The 26,516-nt window shown below is 35.6% G+C and overlaps 2 protein-coding genes across 2 annotated transcripts; one reads left to right on the top strand and one right to left on the bottom strand.

Annotated features, from left to right (window-relative positions):
• Positions 1 to 746: 746 nt before the first annotated feature.
• Positions 747 to 4,892, bottom strand: LOC112789904 (uncharacterized). Its single transcript, XM_025832063.3, has 3 exons — positions 4,135 to 4,892; positions 2,785 to 2,910; positions 747 to 2,681 (listed from the first exon to the last, which is right to left on the bottom strand). Exons 1-3 carry the CDS (start codon positions 4,501 to 4,503, stop codon positions 1,149 to 1,151), a joined length of 2,028 nt encoding a protein of 675 aa, XP_025687848.1. The 5' UTR covers positions 4,504 to 4,892; the 3' UTR covers positions 747 to 1,148.
• Positions 4,893 to 15,212: 10,320 nt separating this feature from the next.
• On the top strand, positions 15,213 to 26,055 carry LOC112789900 (ribosome biogenesis protein nsa1-like). Its single transcript, XM_072235135.1, is given in 14 exon segments — positions 15,213 to 16,688; positions 17,537 to 17,807; positions 17,909 to 18,021; positions 20,548 to 20,577; positions 20,708 to 20,835; positions 21,541 to 21,720; positions 22,538 to 22,601; positions 22,733 to 22,840; positions 23,406 to 23,559; positions 24,441 to 24,530; positions 24,667 to 24,722; positions 24,849 to 24,906; positions 25,425 to 25,606; positions 25,608 to 26,055. Coding segments are annotated over 13 exon segments (1,365 nt in total). The 5' UTR covers positions 15,213 to 16,688; positions 17,537 to 17,725; the 3' UTR covers positions 25,728 to 26,055.
• Positions 26,056 to 26,516: the final 461 nt, after the last annotated feature.

Here is a 26,516-nt window from a genome sequence, read left to right as displayed (position 1 = left end):
CAAATAATGTAGTAGTAATAGTATTGATATGTATAGTTGTAGAATTTCAATATTTGTAACTGAAAATTTTTATAATTATTACTTTGACACTTTTATATATATTTATTATATTTAATTAGTACTTTAAATTTTAATTGAATAATAATAGATAAGCATTTTTTTAATTTTTTCAAAATTTTTTACTAAAAGATGATTGGTTGATTTTTAAATTTTGCTAAGTAAACAAAATTATTGATATGGCATCATTAGAAAGAGAAATATGGTTTAAATACAGTATAGAAGGTCACCAAAAAAAAAATACAGTATAGAAGAACTTAGATATCAATTTTTATATAATAAGAATAGATAGATAAACTCTCCCATTTTTTCGGAGTTAAAATTGTTCTTGGAAATGTATTTCGTAATGCTGTAAGCTGTTATATCGACATGGGCATAGTCTGTCTTCCCACGTGGTTGTAAGCATTTAATAGTGGAAAAGAAGGTAGTTAGCCCTCAATATTTCAAGGATCAAGTATGTAACACCGCTATAGTAGTTTTCGAAAATGGATCCTTTTATTTATTTATTTATTTTTGTTGAATTGTTTGTTAAAGTATAAGCTTTCACCTTGCCCTCTTTACCAAACAATTGAAGAAAAAAATTGAGTGGTCCATTCCAGTAGTTTTGTCCCAAGACCAGACATCATTCCTTGTGATACCCTATAATCTATGACGAAATGTAAGCCACACCTTTATCAGAAAAAATGAAATTGCGAAAGAAAAAAAGATCATGCTATTATCTATAATTTATGATTATTAGTTTCGCTGAATGTTTTCCTCAGACTCAAATTATACAGTACAAGCAACGTGCCTCTCATAATTTTCCTAAGATCCAACGTCATGGCAAGAAAATTAATATATAAAAAATAAAATAAAATAAAATGAAATCTGCTCTATACTTAGTATGAGTGATAATGGAGAACTTGAACCTGGCCAAAAGTCAGAAAAAGGAAAAGTGCATTTACGTTTGGCTCTTCACTTCTGAGCAGATTTTGTAGAAGCAATCTATTTGTACTTCCACAATTCAAAATGAAACTGCTTCATGTCATCATGTGTATCATTGTTGGGTCAAGTTGGTGACAAATCTCTTCTGAGCCTTTCTATTTTCAGCTTTATACCTTCTGTTTAAGAACATGGCGCAACCTAACCTTCTGGCTTTCCATCCTGGCCTCTAGAAGTCTTGCTTTCAAACTGTTCTTCTCTGCACCCTGATTATGTGAACTCCCGGAGTCGGGAGATCTCAATTGACACAGAGGATCCTGGGGACTTAGACCATCTTTACCTGATCCCCAGTCAGGAGACATGATGCTCCCATTAGACAACTTCCCATTTGAAAGACTCCCATTCATTCCTTCTGCAGAGATTATCTTGTAGTTATCCGCATTAGTCGGACCAGACCTCCAAAACCTGGCTATGGATGATACTTTCTTTGATTGCTTACTTAACACTGAAGAAACTTCACTAATTTCAGTTAATGGGGACTCTTCGCTGGTATTTTCTTTACAGTCAAACCTGCTCCTCTCTGAGATGTTACACTCTCGATAATTCTTAGTCATAGATGGGATACTCCCTTCCGGTGAACAGATTGATCCTGGATCCTCAACATGGCTCACAATTTCCCATCCACTTCCGTCATCTTGCATATCAACAATCTCATGCACCGATGCGTCCAATCGCCTTGGAAAGTTAACCTTACTTATCATATTGGGTTCAGGACTTGCTGCGAGAATCTTTGAGGCATGACTCACTGGAGAATGCACAACACATGGATCAATCTCCCTTTCCTTGGGTTCACCAGAGTTCAGATCTTCGAAAATGGAAAATACATTGTTTTGATTGGGAGGTTCATATGAAAATCCTTTGATGTCTTGAATGTTCATGGAAGCTGCAGCATTTTTAAGTGAACTTGCTTCTCTTATATCCGTTCCATTATGGTTAACATTTACTGACTTAAGAAAGATTTCCAAATTTGCTACAAGTTCATTCATTTGTGAGTACTTCGCATCAACAGCGACTTTTGCATCTATCAACTTCATTTGAACACGTTCTTCACGCCAGACTTCAGCCATCTGCAACATCCTTTTCTCCTCCTCTACTTCTTCCCTGAGTTTCATAGTTTCCCTCTTCAATACTTCAACTTCAGCCTTGTCTTCTCCAATTTCCTTAGCAAGCTCATCACACACTTCCTCAATCAAATCTTTCTCCTTTCTTTCCTTCTCATACTCCTGCATGCAGCGCTTTGCTAACAACTTAGCATCAGCCAACTCACTAACTAACCTGGAATTCACAATTTCAATCCTTTGACGACTTCTCCTTTCTTGACTCAACTCTGCTTTAATGTCATCAATGTAGGCACGAATTTTCTCATGCTCTCTGCTTCGCCATAAGGCTTTTTCCTTGCTAACTTTCTTCAAGAAATGCTCAAGTTTCTTTTTGGAGGAGTGACGCTCAGTCTCAAGCTCCTGAATCCTCACACGAGCCTGCTCTAGTTCAGCTTCAAGAGCAGATACAGCACTTTCCTTTTGGTCAAGAAGTTTCACATGGTTGCAAATATATTGTGCCTCGTCCCATGTTTCTATACTAACAGGATCCCATTTTGTTATCCCCTCCGCTGCGGCGCTGGAAAACTGGAGAGAATGGTGGAGCTGAAAAGGAATGCAGTATGATCAAGCCTTTATGCAAATATATGGCCTTTACTACAATCTTAAATCCTTCAGAGCTGTTAATACTTAATAGTTGCAATGTTACCTCACAGAGCTTTCTATCCTTTGTCCGCGAAATGGCATATGGACTTAATGACAGATTCTTCAAGTCTCCATGCATCACACCATTTCGATGACTGAGAAAATAGAGGTTTGAGCGTCCGATTCCATGCTGTAGATAAGTGTGTACTAGTTAAAAGTGGAAGTGAAAAAAATATCAAATTTATACCCCAAAAGAACTAACAAGATCTGAAGTTGATAACCATGAATGACATAAGAATAAGATCCACGGAGAAATACTAATTCTCTAATGTCATCAGCAATGTGTTGCATAGAACCCAGAGGGAGTTAGCTTATAGCAAGTGGGCTAAGTCTTGGGTGAGCTTTATCCACAAGGTCAAAGGTTCGAACCTAAGAAGCTCTCTCGGGGAGGAACCATACCATTTACCACTTCAAGTCCCAGGGGCTTAAGACTTAGGCTTATTTGCCTATCCTTTCCAGTTGAAAATAAATAAATAAATAAATAAAATGAAACAACGAATGTGTTGCATAGAAATATACCAAATAACAGAATCTAGTGTACAAGAATTAGATAGAATTGGAAACATGCGACTTCCCAGATTCCGTTGCAAATAATTTCACAACTGATCAATCAAAAGATCTACTTCCATTCCAAATTGATGGTCATTTTAACTATTTTTGGTATCATAAATCAATACATCTAACATAAGTAACGTATAACTTCCATTATCTCTACAGGGAAACTCTATTCAACCTATTTCTCCAATTATTTGTATATTACAAAGAACCATAATAAATTTTCAGAAGACTTACATCAATCATAAGTCAACTACGCAACACTTTATGGCTGGAAATTGTAGTTGCTTCGTTGAAAATGATGGATAACTATAGCACTGTCTCTTTTTTTCTTCATTAGTGGTTTGCAGGTTATACTTTAATTGAGTAGCAACATTTATTGCAACAAACAACAACCAAGTGTACTATAGAAAGTCCCTTGAAAGCTTAATACAAAACTCTACTCAACATTCACGAGATGGAATAGGCATAATCATGAAAATCAAGATAAAAATAAAATCAAGAAAGGAAGAAAGAAAAAATTTTAAATGTGTAACACTCTTAAACTTTGAAACCACGCAGCAATAGAATCACCAAGGTGGGCCTACAAAACAGTACACAATAAAAGGTAGAAAGTAGGAACCGCATTGCTGAATGGAAACTTCAAATTTCAACCTTACACGGTAATTAAAAAGCAGAGTACCAAAGAAACACCAAAAAGGTAATGAACCTCAAAATATATTTCATTTTTTCTACCAAAAAAAAAAGAAACATTAAAAAGAAAAATCAATTATCGTTGAAAGAAAAAAGGAGGGTTTACCTGAAGTCCCAACCGATCCTCAGCGATGCTTCTTCCGTGATCGCCAACTTCCGGGAGCTGTAGCCGCCACAACTCAGCGGCGAGCTTCCGCGCCGACACGGCCGCCCTCTTCCAACCGAAGTAACTCACCGGCTTCTCGTCCTGCTGGAGCTGATCGCTGCCTGCAGCTCCGGCGCCGTTCGTCTCGAGGAGAGTTCCATGCCTGCTTCGTCTGCCATTAGGAGCGCCGCTTCGTCTCACGGGAGGTTTTCGGGAGGTCCTCGGCGACTGTTGGAGATTCGAGGAAGGGCAGGGGTTTCGGGCGCCGCTGGGAACAATGCTCGCCAAAAATGGCAGCGGTGGATGGTTAGAGTCGCCAGAGAACTTCATCGTTGGGTGCGGATAATGTTGTCCATTTGGGAACAACACGCTCAAGGTGGGGCAGCTTTTGTGTGTGTGTGAGAGAGAGAGAGAGAGAATGTGGAGTGTTGCGGTTTAGTTACTCAGAGTTTCAGAGTCTCAGAGAGAGAGAGAGAGAGAGAGAGAGAGAGAGAGAGAGAGAGAGAGAGAGATTGTTTGGTTGTTTCTTGTGGGAGTTGTGTTGCGTGCTGGGCGGAGGTTTGTATTGAATTGAAGGAAGCTTGCCTGACAGCTGAGAACAGAGATACAGATACACAGATTCCTTTTTTACACTTTTACTGTATGAGAGAGAGAGAGAGTGATATACATATGTATACGAGTCCATATGTCATGACGTACGGTCGTAGTCTTCTTTCTATTTCAAATACTAAGGTGAAATTACTATTAAGGGTTACTTTTGGTTATTGTACGTGCTAAATGTTTCGGCTAACAAATTTAGATAAGGAAGTGAGATGAATGATCTATTTTAATATTATAATTGTATTTATTAAAATTGTGGGATATACACAAATTTGACTCTCCAAGTTTTATATTTCATACAAATTTGATGGTTTGACCTTAATTTTTGACACCACAGCTATATAAAGCACTCATACACTCTATAATTATATCCTATTTCATTTTCTCTTCTATATCTAAATTAAAAAGTGAAATTTTTTCATTAAAAATAAATTTTTATAATAAAATATCGTGAATAAAGATTTTACATCGGATAAAATTAGTTCATTTTTTTGAATATTGTAAAACATTTGGTTTAATGCTTCAATATTGGAAGCGAGAGTGTTTTGCGAAATTCTGGCATCGGTGGAATTTACAGAAGACGGATTGTCAGGGATAGATTCCGTTTTTAAAAATTTATAAATACAATATGCATAGGGCGTATTCGATTTTTTAATATTTATAAAGCAATATGCAGAACGCGTATTGTGTTCTTAAATATTAAACTGGTAATAGATTGTGCATTGTCAATACACAAATCGTGTATTGTGAATTCACATTGTCATTTTCTGAGTAAAAAAATTATATTTGAAGTATTATAAAAGGAGGAACGGTATTCGGTTGATTGAGTGTGAGAGTGTTTTGTTTTCTTGAGGATGTAAGAGTATAAAAATGAAAAGAGGTATTAGTTTGAAAATATATTATAATGGTCAAATATTTTTCCAAACATCTGATGGTGTGAGTTTTGTATGTGAGAATCCACGTGATATTGTTATTCCTTTTGCAATAACATATGAGGAATTTAAGAGTATATTTTATCAATGTGGTGATAATCAAGTATTAAAGAGAGTCTTAAATATTCTTTATAGACAGCATGTTTTAGTATTTGGTGGTTTCATTCAGTTTCAAATAATGCATGTGGTTGACGAAGCAAGTATGTAAGGAATGTTTTCGATCTACCAACGAACACGAGCACAAGGATCCGTTATCGAGTTGTATGTTGAGTTTGAAGAATTAGTTGAGGTTGATTCATCTGAGGTTAACATCGACTGGACAGTTTATAACACTGAAAGTGAAGAGGAATTTGAGGGCACTTACCATATTGTTGGTCCAACTTAAGAAGTGGGTGAAGATGATATAATAGTTGAGTCTAACGTTGCAGAAGTGGAAAATGCATTGGCGAGCCAACATCCATTTAGAGAGCCTTCTTTCATGCACGCTTTGGATCTAGACGTTATTAATACACCAGAGTTTTCTGAGTATGTCAATTCAGGTAAATAGTCTTTATTATTATTATTATTATTGAATCATAAAGCAATAGTTAGAATTATTTCTTATTGTTATTGTTGTAGATCCTATTGTTGTTACGTACGGTAAATTTGTTGTTGGCAGGAATTCAGTTCTAGAGATACTGTTATTGCAGCAATTAAAGATTATACCATTCGCAGGAGAGTTGATTACTGGGTGTGTGAATCTGAGCCAACCACTTTTTATGCTAAGTGTGTACAATACAGAACAAGTTGTGATTGGCTTATTAGTGCTAGTCTTATTAAGAGAAAGTTTTGTTGGGTTATAAGACGATACAATGGTAGTCACACATGCACTTGAACTAGAATTTCTCAAGATCATGTCAAGCTAAATTCAGACATGATTGCGGAGGTGATAAAACAATTGGTTGAAGCTGATCCATCTTTGAAAGTGAAATCTGTGATTGCTGAATTGCAGTCAAAATTCAATTATATGACAAATTACCGCAAAGCATGGCTCGCTAAGCAAAAGGCAATTGCGAACCTTTTTTGTGGTTGGGAAGCTTCTTATGAAGCTTTGCCATTGTGGTTTGAAGCAATGGTACAAAAGATCCATCAGTAGAAGTCGAGATCGAAACTGCACCAGCATACCAAGGGGATGAGGTAGTCCAGGATGTTGGGATACTGACGCGAGTATTTTGGAGCTTTTATCCTTGCATCAGAGCATTTAGGAGCTGTAAACCAATCGTACAGGTAGATGGCACACATCTATATGAAAAATATAAAGGAGCTCTATTAGCTGCAGTTTCTCAGAATGGCAATGACAATATTGTGCCTCTTGCATTTGCCGTTGTTGAGGGTGAGACTTCTGATGCATGGCACTTCTTTCTTACTCATTTGCGCACACATGTGGTGACTCGAGATGGTGTTGGGCTTATCTTTGATCGATACGACTCTATTACCTCAGCAATAGCTCGTAGTAATGGATCATAGGAGCCTCCAAGAGCTATCCGAATGTTTTGTGTTACGCACATAGCATCCAACTTCTTGAGTAATTTCAAGGCACCGTATTTATTGAAACTGATAGTCAACGTGAATACGTAAATTATTGTGAAATAACGGCATCTTTGTTTTTACAAGGCACATAGCACCCATCTTATTGATTTTATTTTCTTGGTTATTTACAGGCTATTGTAGGACTATGCGTGAATTTAATGTGCAGTATACAAGATTACGTGAGCGTGGTGAAGCTTACACGCGATGGCTCGATTGAATCCCACAACAGCAATTTGCTTTGGCATTTGATAATAGATATCGTTGGGGTCATATGACCACAAACCTAGTAGAGTGCATCAATGGAGTTTTGAAGGGAGCGTGAAATCTTCCTATCACGTCACTTGTGAAGGCAACTTTTTACAGACTAAATAAGTTGTTCACTAGGAAGAGGGCTGAGGCTGAGGTTCGAAGGAATGCAAGACATGTATTTTCTGAATATGCTAGCAACAAACTTCAATCAAATCATCAAGCAGCGAGAAACATCCAAGTTAACCTATTTGACAAGCAGAGTGAGGTCTTTGAGGTACGTGAAATACCCAGTGGTATGGAGTATGTAGTGAATCTCTGTCAACGGTATTGTGATTGTGGTGAGTTTCAGGCAGATCAAATCCCTTGTCGCCATGTCTTTGCATGTGGTGCGAACCAACAACTTGATTGGCAACAATATGTTCATGAGGTATATAGGATGGATGAGATAAAAAAAGGTCTATAGAGTATGGTTTAAGCCATTAGGAAATCCAGTAACATGGCCGGTGTATCAAGGACCAAGACATATACCTAATCCGCACTTAAAGCGAGTCTCCAAAGGGCGTCCCAAAATAACCCACTTCTTGAATGAAATGGATATGCGTAATATGCGTGGTCCTAGGTGTTGTAGACTTTGTAGAGGCAAGGGCCACAGTCGAAGTAGATGCCCTCATTGTGCAGGTCAAATGCTGGCGGCTCTACACCTATGTCTTAGTAAATTTGATTTTTCTTTTACAATAATAGTCTTAAAATAATAGATGAACAACAATTACTTGTGTACTCGATAATATTGTGAACTTATAAAAATTCATAACAATTACAATAGCAGTCTTAAAATAATAGATGAAAAATAATTACTTGTGTACTTGAAAATATTGTAAACTTATAAAATTTCATAACAATTATAATAGCAGTCTTAAAATAATAGATGAACAACAATTACTTGCTAAATATCTTTTTCACAAATTTAGTACATTTTTTAACAGCCTTTTTGATTGTGGAAGGGGTATATATACTTGCACTTCTACGTGTTGAGTCAATCCTTAGATTATACCCCTTACCATGAACATCTGGAGTATCCACCCTATTCGCACCTTCCACACCACCTATATGACATCAAAAACCACAATAATAAATACAATAATATATCCCAATAATGAATACACGAATATATCACAATAACAAATACACAATAACGAATACACTAATATATCACAATAACATACTAATATATCACAATAATGAATACACTAATATATCATAAGATTAAATACACTAATATATCACAGTAATGAATACAATAGTATATTATTACCTACATCGTCATCACCATTGATATCATTGTGACTATCATCGTCACTGTCATCCTCGCCATCATTATCATCCTTCGCCATTGGCGTTTGCACCTGAGGAAAATCAACAACATTACTACGACAAATCCCTCTAGCGACACTCTGGATCGAATCACTCTGGATCAAGTCAATAGACCTTCTAGCTCTAGAGCGTTGAGAGGGGCTACAACGCCGTAGTCACGAATCCACAGATGACCAACCCGGAATAATTTGAGGCAATTGTCATATAGATTGCGGAGTCTGCTCGTTAATTTCAGGAGGTTGCGGCCAGGATTGTTGCACTTGCAGTTGAGGGTCCAACAACTCGTTTACCCATTGCAACGTGTTTGTTTCAGGTACCCATCAATACAACTGGTGATTTGAAGATTGCTCAGCTGTGTCCCTCTGTTGTGACATTGAGGGTCGATAATATGCTTGATATAGCGGCATGTGTAATGAATGTGAGTTATGGAATAACTGACTAAAGAATGAGGCTCCAAGCTCAGTGTATGGTTGTGTACGGGTACTGGTATGCGTGCATGATAGGCTGTGGCTATGGCTGTGGTACATTGCCAGTTAAATGTAGTTGAGCCCCATATGTGTCATTATACCATTGTATATACTCTTCAGATGCTTGATAGTGCACTACAGGATCAACAACCAGAACGGAGGTTAAACAGTTTGTCCATCTCATAATGTATGCATAATACTCATCTCTCCAATCTTTGTTCTTTGGTCCAGTAAGGACTACGTTGTGAGCTTCTGCAAGGCTAATAGGTTCTCTAGAAACTTCTTGCTGTAAACCAAATTGCCTTTTGACTTTATCTGATGCATGCCATTTAATGCACTCAAATGATATCAGTGGCATGGTTGCACTCCATGTTAAGTGATGTTGCAAGATTTCATTAAGAACTACAATGTTTCCAATACGTTCATGACTGTACGGATTCCACACAAACTACAAAAGCATAACAAAACGAACGTATAAATATAAAAATACAAAACAATGCACAATACTAAAAAGAACTAATAAATATAATAAAAATTACCCCATTTGCAGGAATATCATCTATTAACTGCCTGATATGCGAGATGGTCCATTTTTTATATTCATGAAATTTTGAGCACCAAGCAATCCAGCTGAAATAAAATGAAATCATATTACCCTAAATTGATATATTTAAATAATATATTTGGACAATACATATTAAATAATTTATAGTAACATTTTATATTAAGGTAAATAATTTTACCTGCACGCTAACGGAAAGCTTAGCTGCATTCACAGAGGAGCTAGGAATGGTAACCGTTCCCAAGCCCATACACAAAGCAGCACCAATGGACCATCCACATCTTTACAATTATAACGTGATGCTCGGCATAATGTCTTATACAGATGTGCCAAGCAAGCAGAACCCCAACTAAAGTCCCTAATCTCAGCAAAATTTCAGAGCAAAGGCAAGAACTTTCAGTGAATTGTCATACCAGACTTGTCACAAAATAAATTTGTGCCGAACAACAATATATTAATCTTTACGTACATTTGTCTACCTAGGGCAGTATCCAACTGCATGCGTGCACTTTAGGGTGCGGAGCCATGCAAGTTTGACACCCCTTCCTTTGTGATCAGCTGCAATAGGTACTGTTGCAAATTGTATCATGAATTTATTTTCGAGGCTACTACTGCTGCTATCTATAAATCCTGACACCGGTAAACCATCTGTGGGGAGTCCAAAAATCATTGCAATATCTTCCAAGGTAATCGTGCATTCACCATGTGGAAGGTGGAATGTGTGAGTTTCTGGACGCCACCGCTCAATCAATTCATTGATAATTGCATTGTGCAAAGTAAGTCTTCCAAGTATCTGAGATATGTGATAAAATTCACTATCCCGTAACTCGATTTCAATTCGGGGATCATACACATCTTGGTGGAGATATCTTGATCCCAAACTCTTGAATTCTGAAACAAATTGAAAAATATAATGAGTAGTAGTAATAATAACAATAATAATAATACTATAATGAGTAACAACAACAACAACAACAACAACAATAATAATAATAATAAATGAACATAGATAATGAATACAGACATATGGTGGACGATCAAGGTATTTAACAATGTGATCTTCAAGACGCGTAATGTCACGAACCATATTCTGCGTTTATCTTTTTCTGAAAAAAGCATATTATATAATTTTTATTAAATCTAAATTTAAATATTGATATTTAAATTAAATTCGAATCGGAGCGAGAAGTTATGCGGAATTTAATGGAGGGTTAGGGTTATTCTCATGCTCTTCTCTCCATGTACATGTTTTAGCGTTTCATGCTGAATGAATGAGGAAGAAGGTGTTTTATTAAGTGTGTGTGGCTTTATGGGTTGGGCCATGGGCCTAATATGCGCCCGGTTCAGTCAATCTTGGGCAAAATTCTTTAAAATTAATGTCAAAATTTTTATTTTAATTGGCTCTACCTCATTAACCTATAAAATTCATATTTTCTAATTTTTTTATTAATAATTATTTTATTGGCTAATTATTTATAAATTTTGCGGATTTTACATCCTACCCCCCAAACAGAAATTTTCGTCCTCGAAAATTCGCTCAAATCTTCATATACGCACTCTCATATTCAACCGACCTCTATTCATTTTGCCATTCTCTGACGTCAATATAATATAAGTTTGAAAGGATTTTGGGGTTCGGAAGTCGAGTTATGGCTCGCCGAAGTTCGGCAAAAAATCATATTTTGGCAAAATTCTCAAACCTCTATTTTCATCAAATCACAACTAAAAACCAACCTTCTATGCTTATAAACAGCACCAAAACATACCATATTACAACATCACAGCCCCACACCCTACCACAACCAATTATACCTCAATTTTTAAACAATTTCATACAAATCCATCAAGCTAAACTTCAATAATCAACAAAACCTCGTATTCAAGGATTTCATCATCAATACCACCTCATATTCAAACATTAATATATTACTATCATTAGTTCAATTCATCATATCATCAACTATCCACCACATTTATATCATTAGCCAACACCCAATTATCCACAATCAAACTCAAAACACATTTTATTAACCAAAGTCACTAAACATACATCAATCATACAGTTCAACTTATCATATGTCGTCTAGCCTAAGTTTTTACGACACCGTACATATTATATACGAGAAACTAAAATCATATCTTAGCCGATTTTCTCGTATAGCCTAAAGACACTCAAGGTCTCTGATCCTCAAAATTCCATAGCCTTAAGGTCACTCCAAACAAAATTAAGCCACCAAGATACCCAATTCAAGCTCTCAATCTCTTCAAGAGTGTTTCACAATCACATATTCACTACCTAATACACATTACCATATTTAAATACCAAATTTCAATACCCAGATACATATAATCAAGGGATTTACTAGGGTTCGAAGGTCCTTACCTTAATCGTACCTCAAGCTAACAAAAACCCATTAATTCCTCAAGTTAATTTGACCATAACATCAAGACATGAGGACTTTCAATACTCATGGCTCATAATTTCAAAAAATTAGGGAAAGATGAGATTGAGAGAAAAGATGATGAGAATTTCTTACCAAATTTGTTTTGGGTTTTGTAAAGCTCGATGCGCTGGTCGTGTGACCGCAAACGGTGCGGCGATCGAAACTCGGAGTGAGAAGTTATGTGGAATTTAGTGGAGGGTTAGGGTTATTCTCAAGCTCTTCCCTCCATGTACATGTTTCAATGTTTCATGCTAAATGAAGGAGGAAGAGGTGTTTTATTAAGTGTGTGTGGCTTTGTGGGTTGAGCCATGGGCCCTGTTTGGCCTGTTCGTCCAAATTTTGGGCCAAATTCTTTAAAATTAGTGTCAAAATTCTTATTTTAATTGGCTCTACCTCATTAAACTATAAATTTTATATTTCTAATTTTCTTGAATAATAATTATTTTATTGGCTAATTATTTATAAATTTTGTGGGTTTTACAGTCACCAAACCCAAAACATTAACTTCATTTAGAGATAAAGCGATTGGGTAGGTAGAGATCAAAGAACTCAAGGAAGCCAGGAGGGCCAAAAAACAGATGCCCCAAAGAGATGAAGACAAGCATGGGAAACCAAATTAAACACGAGAACACAAGAAACCGTTCAAACTGACACCAGCGTTTGACTTGTATACACAATTCAACACTAAAAGGGAAGACATAATCAAAGAAATCTTTCATTCTAAGATCATAAAAGGCAGGAAAGTCCTACTCGATCCAGAAGCAGTGGCAATGTGTTGTTCTATTCAACTTTCCAAAAGATGCAACTTAGCAAAAGAGCATTACAACCTTCAGCCGGCGAATTGGTAGGGTTCTTCGGAGAAAGAGTTCCCGTGACAAGTTACGTTTGGTTGAGAATAACCCTAGGGGAGTACCCATACTCGAAAACCCTAGACATTCAATTTGTAGTAGTTGACTATGTCAGCCCTTATAACATTATTTTGGGACGACCATCCCTAATTATTTTTGGAGCTATTGTTTCTACAATTCACTTGTGCATAAAGTTTCATGTACAGGACAATGTCGTTGCAACCGTACATGCCGACCATAAAGATGCAAGACAATGTTACAATGCAGGTTTGAAACCAAGATCACCATCGTCGGAACCTATTTAACAGGTCAACGATGTATGCAACACTAGACGACATCCCAATCCTAGCTGAGCTTGACCCCTAGGACAATGTCAACAACCGACCAATACTAATGGATTAACTCTGCAAGGTACAACTAAAAAAAAATGAATTCCAATATACTAATATTGGATCTGCTTTCCCTACAGGTAAACCACAAAACCTCACCAAATTGCTTCAGTCCAATGCTGATATCTTCGCGTGGACCCCAACAGATATGCTTGGAATCGACTCAAATATCATATGTCATAAGCTCGCCATCAACCTTAACGCCTGACTGGTCTGACAGAAAAAGTAAAACCTCAGCACTGAAAGGAGAGATGCTACATTATAGACACTTAGAAACTGCTCGACGCATGATTCATGCATGAAATCAGATTCACATCATGGTTGGCAAACGTGGTTATGGTAAAGAAACGCTCGAGAAAATGGCACAAGTTTGTAGACTTTACAGACTTGAACAAGGCCTATCCCAAAAATTCATACCCCTTGCCAAGCATTGACAATTTGGTAGACAATACCTTTGGCTTCAAAGTTTTAATATAAAATCTCTAAAAATAAAAATCTTGAATATATATAATAATAAATCATAAATAATTCATTATTTAAATTCCAAAAATCCGGAGTATTACACAGTAAGCCAGTAACAATTAATCAACCCATAACAAACAAGAACAAGCCAGTAACATTTAATCAACCCAGAACAGATAAGAACAAGCCAATAATAGTTGATCAACCCAGAACAGACAGGAGCAAGCCAATAATAATTAATCAACCCAGAACAGACAAAAGCAAGCTAGTAAAATTTATTGTCAAGTTGTGAGCAAAGCCAATCTACCAAGAAAAAGCACCGAGCACTGACTGAGCATCCGAGGCATTACCTTTGGCAAGGGCAGTGACCAGAGATTTGAGTGTGAGCGACGGACGGCAGGAAGCTGGTGACGAACACTGGCGAGCTGGCAATGGATGACGGGGAGCTAACAACGGACAATGAGCAACGATGGAGCAGGACTTGGAGATGCTGGTGTTGGGGAATGGAAGAGCCTCTGAGCACGACAAAACAGGAAGATTGGTGAATAACCACGACGAACCAGGTGGCGACAATAAGACCAACGGCGGCGCAATGGAGACTGGGTTATGTTTTGGAGAGAAATAATGAGAGTATGTATGAGACTGAGGAATAAGGAATGGGGCTCGTGAGGGGGGCAAGGGCCTCAAGTAAGGAATATTCTTTTTCCAACAAAACACAAAAATGATGTCGTTTCATTAAAATTGGCCGGGTCCCGGTTCGGTCCGACTGGCCAGTTTTTGACTGATTCTAGATTTGTATCTGGTTTTAATATGTCGATTTTTTAGGTTAAACCAAACCGCATAGGCATTCGGTTTACGGTTAGACCGATCCGATCGACTGGCTCGATCGATTTTCAGAACCATGATTTTATCAGTGTTAAACAATATTGAACATTAATTTTTAGTTAAATCAATTTGATTTGGTTTTTAGAATATTGAATGACAAATAATATAAAGAAAGAAAATAAAAACATAAAATACAATTGAAAAAAATGAAGAAACTTCATAAGACTTCCATCTCTATAGTTATCAAATTTAACTGAACTGATGTGACAAGTATCTTCTCTCTCTCTCCTTGGTAAAAGCTCTCTTCTCTCTCTTAGTAGCAAAGAGACGTCGGTTAAGAGCTACCATAGCAGCAGTGGCTCTCCTCCCCCCTCCCCTTCCCTTAACTCTCCACCATCTCTTTCATCCCTTTTTCCTTTCTCTTCTTATTTTTCCTTGTGTTTTTGGCTTTTCAAGCCTGCTACCACACCTTTCATCTCCTCTTTCTTTTTCACCTCTCTTGCTTTCTATCTTTCCTTTCTTGTCTTTTTTTTTTGGTTTCATTTTTATATTTTCTGTTTATATTTTTAGTTTCTTTGTTACATATCTAACTTTTAATAATCATCTAGTGGTTAATATTCTCTTTTTTTGTAGTGTCTTTTTTTATAAGTGTTTTGATTCTAACAGATTTGAAAAAAGAAAGTTAGAAAAAATTTTTTTGTCTATGAAGATATTTATAGATAAGGAAGACGTTCAGATCTATTCTGATAAAAAAACAAAATATTAAACTGTATTCCAGTACATCTGTATAGATTTGAAAACAAAAAATATTTAAATTTATCTCTGTTTTTATCTTTTAAGATTCTTTGTAATAAAATATTATGTCTCCTTCCAATTTATAGTTCAACGTAGATAATATTTATCTCTCTTTTTAATGGTAGAACTAATATGTTTTCTTTTATTTGTAAGTGTGATTCAGATATTTCTATGAATAAAAGTTTGTTCTTGCATCAAAAAAAAAAAAAAAAACTCCACTGAGTTGAGTCATTAATCAAATCATACTTTCATTGTAACTATTTTGATTGGGTGTGACTGGATCAGTCTTAATGGCTCAACCAGTTTTGTTAGTTTGACAGTTGAGACCCGGTCATATAATTTTCTTTTTTACTTTTTAATCTCCAAAACGAGAAATTTTTTTATATATTGAATTATGAATTATGATTTCTTTAAAAATGACCTAAATTATGTTTTATACATTGTCGTGGATTCTTTTTATAATTAAAATAATATTTTTTTCTAAAATATAAGTGACATTTTTTCTTTTAATAATTAAAAAAATATTTATTATACAAAATGTCAATTACTAATTTATTATTATAAATTTGGATCTTCTAAATTTTAAATTTTATTTTAAAAAATAAAATATAATTTTTTATTAAAAAAATCTAAAATTTAAAAAATCTAAATTCTATTATCATAATAATATAAAATATTAAAATAATCAAATATTCACATTTCATCGAGAAATCTCCATATGTAAAAATTTTAACTAGGTCTCATCATTTTCAATTTTCATTAAAAAATGTTGAAAAAAACCCTAATTTACTAATTCCATCGTCAGCCTCTGCCTCACAAAGCACGGTCACACTACCTAGCCTTTCACTCGCAATAGACCAAGAGAGAACTGGTTCGCCAGTTGCCGCCGCTTCTGTTTCCGCCGCAGCTGGCTGCTGTCTTTCCCGTGAATTTGATTCCGCGTCTCCCTCTGCCGCTTCTGTTTCTGCTTGTGCTTCTCTTCTGTGCCTCTGCTCACCTCTGGTGAGTTCTTTCTCTTTTTTTTTTGTTTCCTACTTAATTTAGCTAATTAGTTGATTTAGGCATTTTTCTAAACTAGTATAACGAACTTGAAGTGGAAGGCTAGGATTAGATGAGGTGAATGGGGAAGGAACGGAGAAGAATTGTGTGTAACAGAGTAGGACTGATTGTGGGGAATTGAAGAGAAAACGGTGGAGAAGATTCTGAATAGCGAAAAGGTGAAAACTAGAGAAGGTATTACAAAGAGTGGAGGGGCGGGAGCCGGGAAGGGGTTAATAAGAGGAAGATGACAATGCCAAAGAATATTAGTTGTTGAGTATGAACATATGTTTGAGGTTAATGGTAAGTAACTAGTATTGATTCTGCGGCGGTAATTAAAAAGAATGTGAACTGCATCACATTTGGCAAGCGAAAATCGAGGCATCAATGGAAAATACAAGCTTAGAGGGGTTGTTGGATAAAAAAGAAAGGGAACTATATTGAAGAGATTTGGGGTATGATGTGTAATGGGGAGGGACGACTAGATGCTGCTGCAGAAACTAGTACTACTTGTGTTAGTTTGTGTTCTCTTGGAACCTTGGTGTATGTGTTATCAATTTCTGAACTTTCTTTGGACTAGCATAATTGTTCAGCTAAGAGTCCTCCTCTTGTATTTGAGCTCTCTTATTAAGTATCGAAAAAGAAAAAAGCTAAACTTAGCTTATTAGTTAATTTGTTGATTTAGTTCCACTTTACTGTTAGTTAATTAGTTAATATTTTGCGTTTGGTGTTCTTATATATATATATATATATATATATATATATATATATATATAATTATGATTGGGTCAATGGGTCAATTGCTGGATCAGTTCTGATAACTATAGTTGCAACAAACGGCGCAAAGAGAGAAGAGAGGACACTAACTCCGGAAACAGAAAAGGGAAGACAGTGGCAGCGGACGGCACGACGCTCCTCCCGTCCGCAGCGGCACTCTCTTCCCAGAACGCCATTCATCATTGACAACATAGTTTATTCAAAAGAAGAAGAGTGCTTAAAAAATGCCTCGTACAACCACCGTGGACTGCATTGGATGCCCTCCTCTTCGGGCTCTAACATTCGATACACTTGGTCTCATCAAAGGTGATTCTTCTTCCTTATTTATTTATTATTTTTATTTTTTTGAGTTTTCTTATGTGTTTTACTAATTTACTTAGCTTTTACTTTGTTTTGGGTGATATTAGTGTTGGAGGCTCGTGATAAGCAAGGAGCTCCAAGGGTAGTAGAGAGGTGGGGTGAGCCTGATTCATCCAAAGGTATCATGGCTGTTTCAATGATTCAATGCCATTCCAACCCGGTATGTGTTTTCTTGCAATACAATATTTCTCAGTCTTTGCTCTTGTAGCATTATTTGTAGAGCGCACAAATGATGACACAGATACAAAGATACTCCTAAACACACAGAAATTTGTAGATAGTAGGAAATTTATGTGTTCTTCAAGCACTAACATATTCGCTACTATGTAGACTTGGCCAAAATTGTTTCAAACATTCTCAGCATTGCTACTTAGTTTGTTTGAAAATTTTGTAATAATACGTATGATGTATGGTCATTAAGATTTAAGAGTGTCTTTGAGTGTTGGATACTGACTCGTGTCAGACACAAACACCTCATGTAGTTGGTGACCTGGTGTCTCTGTGCTTCATACATAGAGCATACCTTTCTTTCTTATTTTCATTTTGTTTCTCAACGTTGAAGTAAATAAACATGTCCATAGATATGAATATAGAAACAAACTTATGATAAAAGGGTGGGAAACAATTAAAGGAAATCGTAATTCCCCTCCTTCAATGTGTTTGTTCAACGGGTTAGCTGTTTTAGTTTGATTCTCGATATGTGAGATCTGCTTTTTAGCTTTACCTGCCATGGGATAACATGTGTTATAGGTTTTGGCAGCTTGCTTGAATAATTTTTGCCCTTTGTTAGTTAATGATTAAGTAATCCCTTGAGTTTACATAGTTATTTTAATGATAGTTTGGAAATTGTTTGGAATGTAATATCTTTCCATTTCTATTTAGCTTTTCAGTATTCCCCTTTTTTGTTTAGACATACCTGCTGGGCTATTTTGTAGAATTCTGTGAGGGGCCCAGTGCATGTAGAGATGCAAGATTCAAACACGTTTTGCTACTCTTGCTACTTTCGTAGTTTTGTTAATTGTTAGGCTATGATCCTCATTAAGAGCAACTATATTTTTCTGTGGATGTCGAAGTAACAATAGATGACTGTGCACTTTGATGCATTTGACAAGTCAAGTATTATGCATTTGCTATCACCATCAGTGAAATCTACTGTATATAAAGGGGATTGGAAGGGGTTGGTGCACAGCCTCCTTTTTCCCCGCTATTTTTCTCCTAAAATACCATTTGTCTTGTATATATTCACATTTGTTTGTTTGTTTGTTCTTTTTTTTAGGGATGATTCTAATTCTTGAACTCAAGACTACTTAGTTATTATTTCTAGTTTCATCTGAAATTATGTTGGTTGGCATTGATAAGTAAGCAGATTGTGGGTCTAAATTTAATTGTGCTCGATACAAAAACAACAAAAAACCTGTATCCTATTAACTAAGATGGATCAAACAATACCACTGTGCCCTTTCATGTATCATTGCTGCAGTAAGCTCATTTGTGCTTAGATTTCTTTTTCTTGGACCACCTCATTCAAAGTCTTCTTTGGTCTCTCTTTGCCCCTAACCACTAATGTATCTCCTTTCTAATCTACCCTCTTGACCAAATGCTCTACTGGGATTGTTAATGGTGCTAGTATGATTGAATTGTTAATTGTTCCTGATAATATGATCTAAATTGTTAATGCTACTAGGGTTTTGTTTTCAAAAAGAAGTAATGTTAAAAATATAAGTGTGAACTGCAATAGGGTGAGGTTAAGCTACCTCAAGTTGTGAAAAGAAGATAAAATGACACAAAACTAAGAAACAATGAGTGTAGGAATTTAGCAGGGCTGTGTGATCCCTTGAAAAATCAGATATAGCAACTTCCTTGAGTACTAAGCTTTGGGGTTTTGCATAGGTCATTTTTGAGTCTAAAGCAAACCACACTATACTTGTCTTATAGATAGGCAGTGTATTTCAGTTTAATAGCTATTTTTTTATGCCTTGAAGATTTGTCCTTAATTAATAGTTTATTAGTGATGTGGTCAGGCTTTACTCTTCATTTTTCATCAAGAACTGCACATTGCCTCATACTATCTTTGTGTGCGTGTCACCGCTGCCCATCATTTTATTGTAATGGTATATAAATAAATTTGATATTTTTATGATTTTTTTTCTTTTTGAGAATCTTATACGGACGTAATTGACTAGTTGTAATTATTTTCTGACACTAACATAATAACTAATTTCCACCATTTGGGTTGGCTACACTACATGGATCAGTTCACCTTTTCTGGTTCTACAACCAAATTTGAAGTAAAAGCATATAGAATAAGGTTGCTTCTTGGGTTTTCCTTGATCCCCTTTTATACTATCTTCGTTTTGGTTCACTTTTCCTGTTCGAGCCTCTACTAGTCTTCTTCCATGACTAAACCACAGTAGGAAAGCTTCCATTATTTTTCCTTAATAAGTACCATTCTAATGTCTAATCTTATCTTGTTTGACAACTCCACTTTGGCATTCTCTCTTTAATATGAAGATGCTTTGGTGTTTTTGGCACTAAACTACATAGCATTCACTACCTTAATCATTGTTTCTGTCCTATCTATTTGGTAGAATTTTCTTTTGAGTTTGACAATGAAGATGTGAAGCAGAAAAGCTGGATTCTCATTGTTTTCTTATCTCCTTTTTCTTTTTCGTTGCTGGTGTTGCAGTTATTAGCTGTAGCTAGGAAAAATGGCCAGGTAAGAAGAGGCTGTGGTATTTTATTTTTGGTGACTACAGAACAAGTTTGGTTTAAATGTTGATGTACCTCCCTCCCTCCCTCTCTCTCTCTCTCTCTCTCTCTCTCTCTCTCTCTCTCCACATGTACAGATTGAGATTTTGAGTCCTGTAAGTGGAGATCTACAGGCAACAATTTCTAGTTCTAGTGATTTGGATCTTCAGTCTGATGTTGTTGGTTTGCATTTATTTGCAAAAGCAAATCTGGAGTTATCTACAAGGTATATAAATTACTGTTTTTTGACAATTTAAGTTTGTCTTTCATTCTTGCATGTATTGTATTTTAGTTGTGCTCAATATAAGGGCAATAGTCACACTGATTTTTTTCCCCCCTACTGAATAATTACTTCATATTGGCCTTGTTTTATGAAACTGTGAACGGAGGAGACCCTACACGAGACTTAAGTCACATATTTAGGTTGCTTTGTGGATTTATATCCCTCTTCCATGTAATCCTGCTTGCTGGTCGTTAGATTATAAATCTTATTATTAGTGGGCTATTAGCCCAAATAATTTATAAAAGGTTAGGCTTGGGTTTTGTATCACATCTTTCTTTCAAAAGTATAGTCAGGGGTTATTTCTTTATTAAATCAAAACCTGTCACTTGAAATGAGTCTAACCTGTTGTCCTGCACTGGTGTGGTTATTTTGTATATTTCCTTGTAACTCGCATCCTTTTTTACATGGTCACATTTGCATAATTTAGTGTTTGCTGCAATGGTGTACTGTTGATGTTGATGGGATTTTGCAAGCTAATAGTTAGTTATCTCTCATGCACACAATTCATTCTCTAATTTTCAAGTTGCATTAAGCTCTAGAATTGTGTGCGTACATATGTATTTATGTATGTGTGCCAATGTGTTTTGTCAACTCGTTTACTTTTATTTGAATTCTTCCAAACATACTCTGATTTGTGATTGGTTTTAGGCCTTGTACGCTACTTACATGCACATCAAAAGGGAATGCAAGCGTAAGGTCCATTGATATTACTGATTCATCGATAGAATCTTCTTGTCTTGATTCTTCAAAAGCATGGAATGTATGTGCTAGTGGTAGCATAGAGTGTTGCAAGGTGGACGGAAGTGAGAAGTTTGCTCTATTTGGTGGGTGAGTATCTATGACTTGCATCAGTTTCGCATAAAAGATTGTAAGTTATGTTGAATGCATATGGGTACTAAAAAAGTGTTCAAGTAATTTATTTATTTAAGTTTGATTAAAACATAGGAACGAAATACAAGACAGTTCACCTATCATGGTAAAAAGGGAACTGAAAATAGGAAAAACTAAATTACAACAGTAGAGAGGGGTTATAACAGAGACCCGTCAACTCCCAAAAACTACAAATTATTCAAGTCCCTCCAAGATAGAAAATAAACCTCTTCTATAGAAATACATGTACTCAATATCAAAACATGATAATTTTAATTTAAAATCAATAAACGATAATAATCGTAGTCTAAATTATGACCAATTGCATATTCAAAGCTTTAAAAAATTTATTATTTCTGTTACTTTTTCTTTAGGATACATTGGTAAAAAACTTATATTAACTAGTAATCTTTATTATATACCTAACAGGGTATTACAGATTACCAGTTAGATTAACTCTGTAGTCTGTATTGTTATGTTACCAATAATTTAAAAAATAGTAATCCTTTTTAGTGGTAATCTAACTTATCAATCATCTTTAGTTCTTTACCCAATAAAAAAAAAGAAAATGAAAAATAAATGAAGCACGTGAGGCTAGTTTATTGTAAAAGGGTCACACTGTCAATTACATGACAGATTGTATTTACCTCTCTGTCTTTCTCTCTCTTAACACATTGGCTCATACTTTCGTGAATTTGGAAAACTGTTACCAACTGTATAGTTGTTATAGAGAAAATTTAGCCAGAGCAATATTAAATTACTACTTTTTCTATAGGAAAGGTGTTGAGGTTAATCTCTGGGATCTTGACAATTACAGTAAGATTTGGAATGCAAAATCTGTAAGTCTTTTCTTCAACTCCAAGTTTTTCATTTTTTTTCTTATTAATTTATTTTCCCCTAGATCATGGTTGGCACATTTTACCCTTTTTTTCCTCCATGCTTGATATACCAATTCTTTTGACCTATGCAGCCTCCCAAGGACAGCCTTGGGATATTCACACCAACCTGGTTTACATCGGCCGCATTTCTAAGGAAAGATGACCATCGGAAGTTTGTTGCTGGCACCAACAGCCATCAGGTAATTTTAACAAGTCAATTCTTCATTTTATCAAACTGGTTTTGATCTCTAACAAGTAGTAAGAAATAAAATATTTTTTCCCCTTCTGATACTCTTGACAAGGATTAATAATTTGTGCAAGAGTCAGAAACCATACACTTTGAAGAGGAGAACATGTTTCCACGAGGTTTATGTAAGAATAGTTTGCTAGAATTGCATAATCTGTTCTGCGCGATGCTTTTAGTTCAGTGATTAAGTTCCTTCAAGCGATAAATGTGCTTCTTGTTGTTTCTGTTTATAATGATGAAATCAACAGGGAGTTTTTAGTATTGCGTTTCCGCAAAAATGCTCCATTGTTCTTTCCGCATCCATTGTGTTGCATAAATAAAGAGAAATGTTTCAAATATTTGGAATAACCTCCAAGGATTTTTCGGGATGAGAACTTTCTGTTTTCCATATGATTAAAGTGTAATGCGTCGACTTTATTAAGCTGTCACACCTCTATTACAATGCATAAGGAAGCATTGCTTCCAGCAGCTACACTTTATTACTCATTTTCATTACCCTTTTAACATAAACTGGACAGATTCGCCTTTATGACATCTCTGCACAGAGAAGGCCTGTTCTTTCTTTTGATTTCCGTGAGACACCAATTAAAGCATTAGCAGAGGATATAGATGGAAATTCAATCTATGTAGGAAATGGGTCTGGTGACATGGCTTCTTTTGATATACGAACAGGTACTTCCCATATCATGGGCTGTTTGTTAGAAATTTATTTATAGTGATTACAGTGTTGTTTAATTAGCATACATGTATGCAATAAAATCTTTGTTAATCAATGAGATTCGATATTCTTTGCATATGTGGCTCAGTTTCTCTAATTTTCTGAAAGTAGAGAAAAGGTTTATTGCAGCCCCCATACAATTCCTCCTTATTTTCTCTACACTTCTAAGGGTAAATGTCAGAATCTTCCCATTTTCTCTTGTCTCCTTTTGTTTCTCTCCAATTTCTCTGCAACCAAGCAAAAGAGAATTATCATTTTTTATGCCCAGAGTATGACTATTATGCTTGTTTGCTTCTTCCCCTCAAACCCAACCATGAAGCTATTTTGATTATCGTCTTCTTCAGCTTGAGTATGCTATGTATTTATTGATAAAGCTTAGGAGATGGTTTCTGGTTTCTACTTATTTCTTGTAAACAATTCTAGCATTGTTTTAGCCCACTGATTGAGAGAGACGTCTCAAGTTTAGCATTTACTTGCTTGTTGGAGCCACAATATCACTGGAATTGATGTTAAAAAAAAAGAAGGGGGGGGGGGGGGTAAAAGAGGTCCAGTGAGAACAAGTAGTGGTCATATGGAACCTGGATCCTCTTCTAAAGATTGCACTTTAGAGAATAGTAAAATAGGGGGTTTCACCATTTGATTTATAAATTGGAAATGAGTTTTGCTTCTATACTAGGGTGAAAACTCTCTGCCCTTTGTTTTATAGAATCCTTGTCCCAAATTTAATCAATATTGCTTTGTTGCTGGTATTTAGACAATTATCAACAGGTGCAATTGAGTTAAACTGTATCTTGCAATTATTATTATGAACTCTATTTGCTTATTTATATTACAGGTAAATTGCTAGGATGTTTTACTGGGAAGTGCTCGGGAAGCATCAGATCCATAGTTAGGCACCCTGAGCTTCCTGTGGTAGCTTCATGTGGTGAGCATCTCTTCTTAACCTGTACATAAATGTAGATGAGGTTAAATGGTTCATAGTTCAAAAATAGTTATCAACGTAGTTTGCCATGTCCTGCTGCTAATGTCCATATCATGTTCCCACCTCTCTTTCTGTCTAGGATTGGACAGCTATCTGCGACTTTGGGATACAAAGACTAGGCAGCTTCTTTCTTCTGTAGGTGTTTTGCCTTCTTTCTTTGTCCATTGCTGTATGCTATATAATGTTCATGATGCTTGTATGTGTATGCCACTGGAAAATCATTTTTTTAATCATCATTTTGTTAATTTTCATTGGTTGTAGGTTTTCCTTAAGCAACATCTTTTGCATGTGGTTTTTGATTCCGGCTTCACTGTTGAAGGTTAGTAACTTTCATTCTTATTTTATTTATATTTTGAGTTCTACATTTGATGTTTTTTCTTTTGGGAAGAAAAAATGAAGGACAGAAGACATGGATGATCATAGGTTATGATGCCTTGAGTAATCCTCTAATATTATACCTCATTGTTAATCTGATTAAATGACATGCTTTGGAATGAAACAATGATTTAGGAGCTGTGGCCTGCAGCTGTTGGCATCAATCTTACTAATAAGACTCAAAATTCCACTCCAATAATATCTGTTTAATCTAGGTGTGTTTGTTTTAGCTTTTTTATGCAAAAAAGTTCACTTTTTTATAACAAAAGTCTGAAAATAAAGTGAACTGCTGGAGTTTATGTTGACCCAAGGACAATAATAGTGAGTTCATGAAGTGTACATCACCTAAATGTTATAATGCAGTGTTTTAACTTTTAAGACTTGTAATTTCTTTATTTTAAGATTTCTTATTTGTTTTGGGTAGCAGTTCTTTATTTTTGTAAATTTTCATTATATAAGCAGAAATACCCCAAGGGGCAGATCTACCATGCAAGGAGCAATCTGTGAACGAGATCGGTGTTATGCAAGGGATTGAAGCACCATCTTTGAAAAGGAAAAAGTCTTCAAAGAACAAAGGAAATGTTACAGATAGTGAGAGGAAGAAAAGATCTAAGAATAGCAAAGAAGGCAAAAAGTCTAAAGAAAATGATGAAGGTGAGAAGATTGTGTCAAAGAGTAAATCGAAATCCAAGAAAAAAAGCAAGAGCACGAAATGTGAAATTGATGAAGAAGGGTTGTGATTCATATGGATCAAATTCCATGTGATGTTACTACAAAGTATCAGATTCTACAACCATTATAATACATGATGATGATGATGGACACATGCAAGTGTTAGTTAGGAATTTGTGTGTTTTAATTGGATCATCTTAGAGGTGAAACTTAGGGAATTTAATTATTTATGTGGCATGGATGAGGCAAGTTTGTTCAATGCTCTGGTTTCTCAAGGCATGTAAGGTTAGATTAGTGTTAAGTTATTTAATATATAGAGGTTTAGTCCTACAACTTTTCATGGAAAATATTCAGTGTTCTGTCTTGTAGGTGTTTTGTGATCAACTGTTTTTGCTCATATGATAATGCTCAATTTTGTTAATCAGTGTAATCAAAATTGTTGAGATTGTAGTATTTATGGTCAAAGTCAACTTGTGAAATTGTGTTCCTGATCAAGCCTAGAGCAGAGAAAAGGGAAATGAAATGGTAGAAGAGACAGGTGCGAGGAAGAATACAGAGAGAACAGAAAGTAAGGATTTTCTGAGTAGGGAAAAATGATTACAAGTAACAGAATCAATTACACTCTGGCTGCGTTTGGTTTAACAAGAGTGTGAGATACACATTTTTTTAACTTGTTTAGTAATTATAGACCACAATTGAACACTACATATAATAATTTTATAAAATACCAATTTTACTCTAAAATCCTAATCCACTGCATTTCTTCCTCCGCTAGCACCATCAACTAATTGTTTGTCATCATGTCTTTCAAAATTTGTATCACTATAGATGTGTGCTACTGGGTCTATGTATTTGAAGAACACACACCCACTAACCAAATAC

This window comes from Arachis hypogaea, chromosome 1 (genome assembly GCF_003086295.3).
Source record: "Arachis hypogaea cultivar Tifrunner chromosome 1, arahy.Tifrunner.gnm2.J5K5, whole genome shotgun sequence".
In the NCBI taxonomy this organism is placed as follows: domain Eukaryota; kingdom Viridiplantae; phylum Streptophyta; class Magnoliopsida; order Fabales; family Fabaceae; genus Arachis; species Arachis hypogaea.
The sequence above is the reverse complement of the archived record's forward strand: the minus strand, read 5'-3'. Positions and strand labels throughout refer to the sequence as shown.

Coding starts and splice junctions, on each gene's coding strand:
- LOC112789904 (XM_025832063.3), bottom strand. CDS start 4,503: ATGAAGTTCTCTGGCGACTCTAACCATCCACCGCTGCCATTTTTGGCG. Junction 2,911..4,134: donor AGGATCGGTTGGGACTTCAG/GTAAACCCTCCT, acceptor ACTTATCTACAG/CATGGAATCGGACGCTCAAA. Junction 2,682..2,784: donor AGGATAGAAAGCTCTGTGAG/GTAACATTGCAA, acceptor ATTCCTTTTCAG/CTCCACCATTCTCTCCAGTT.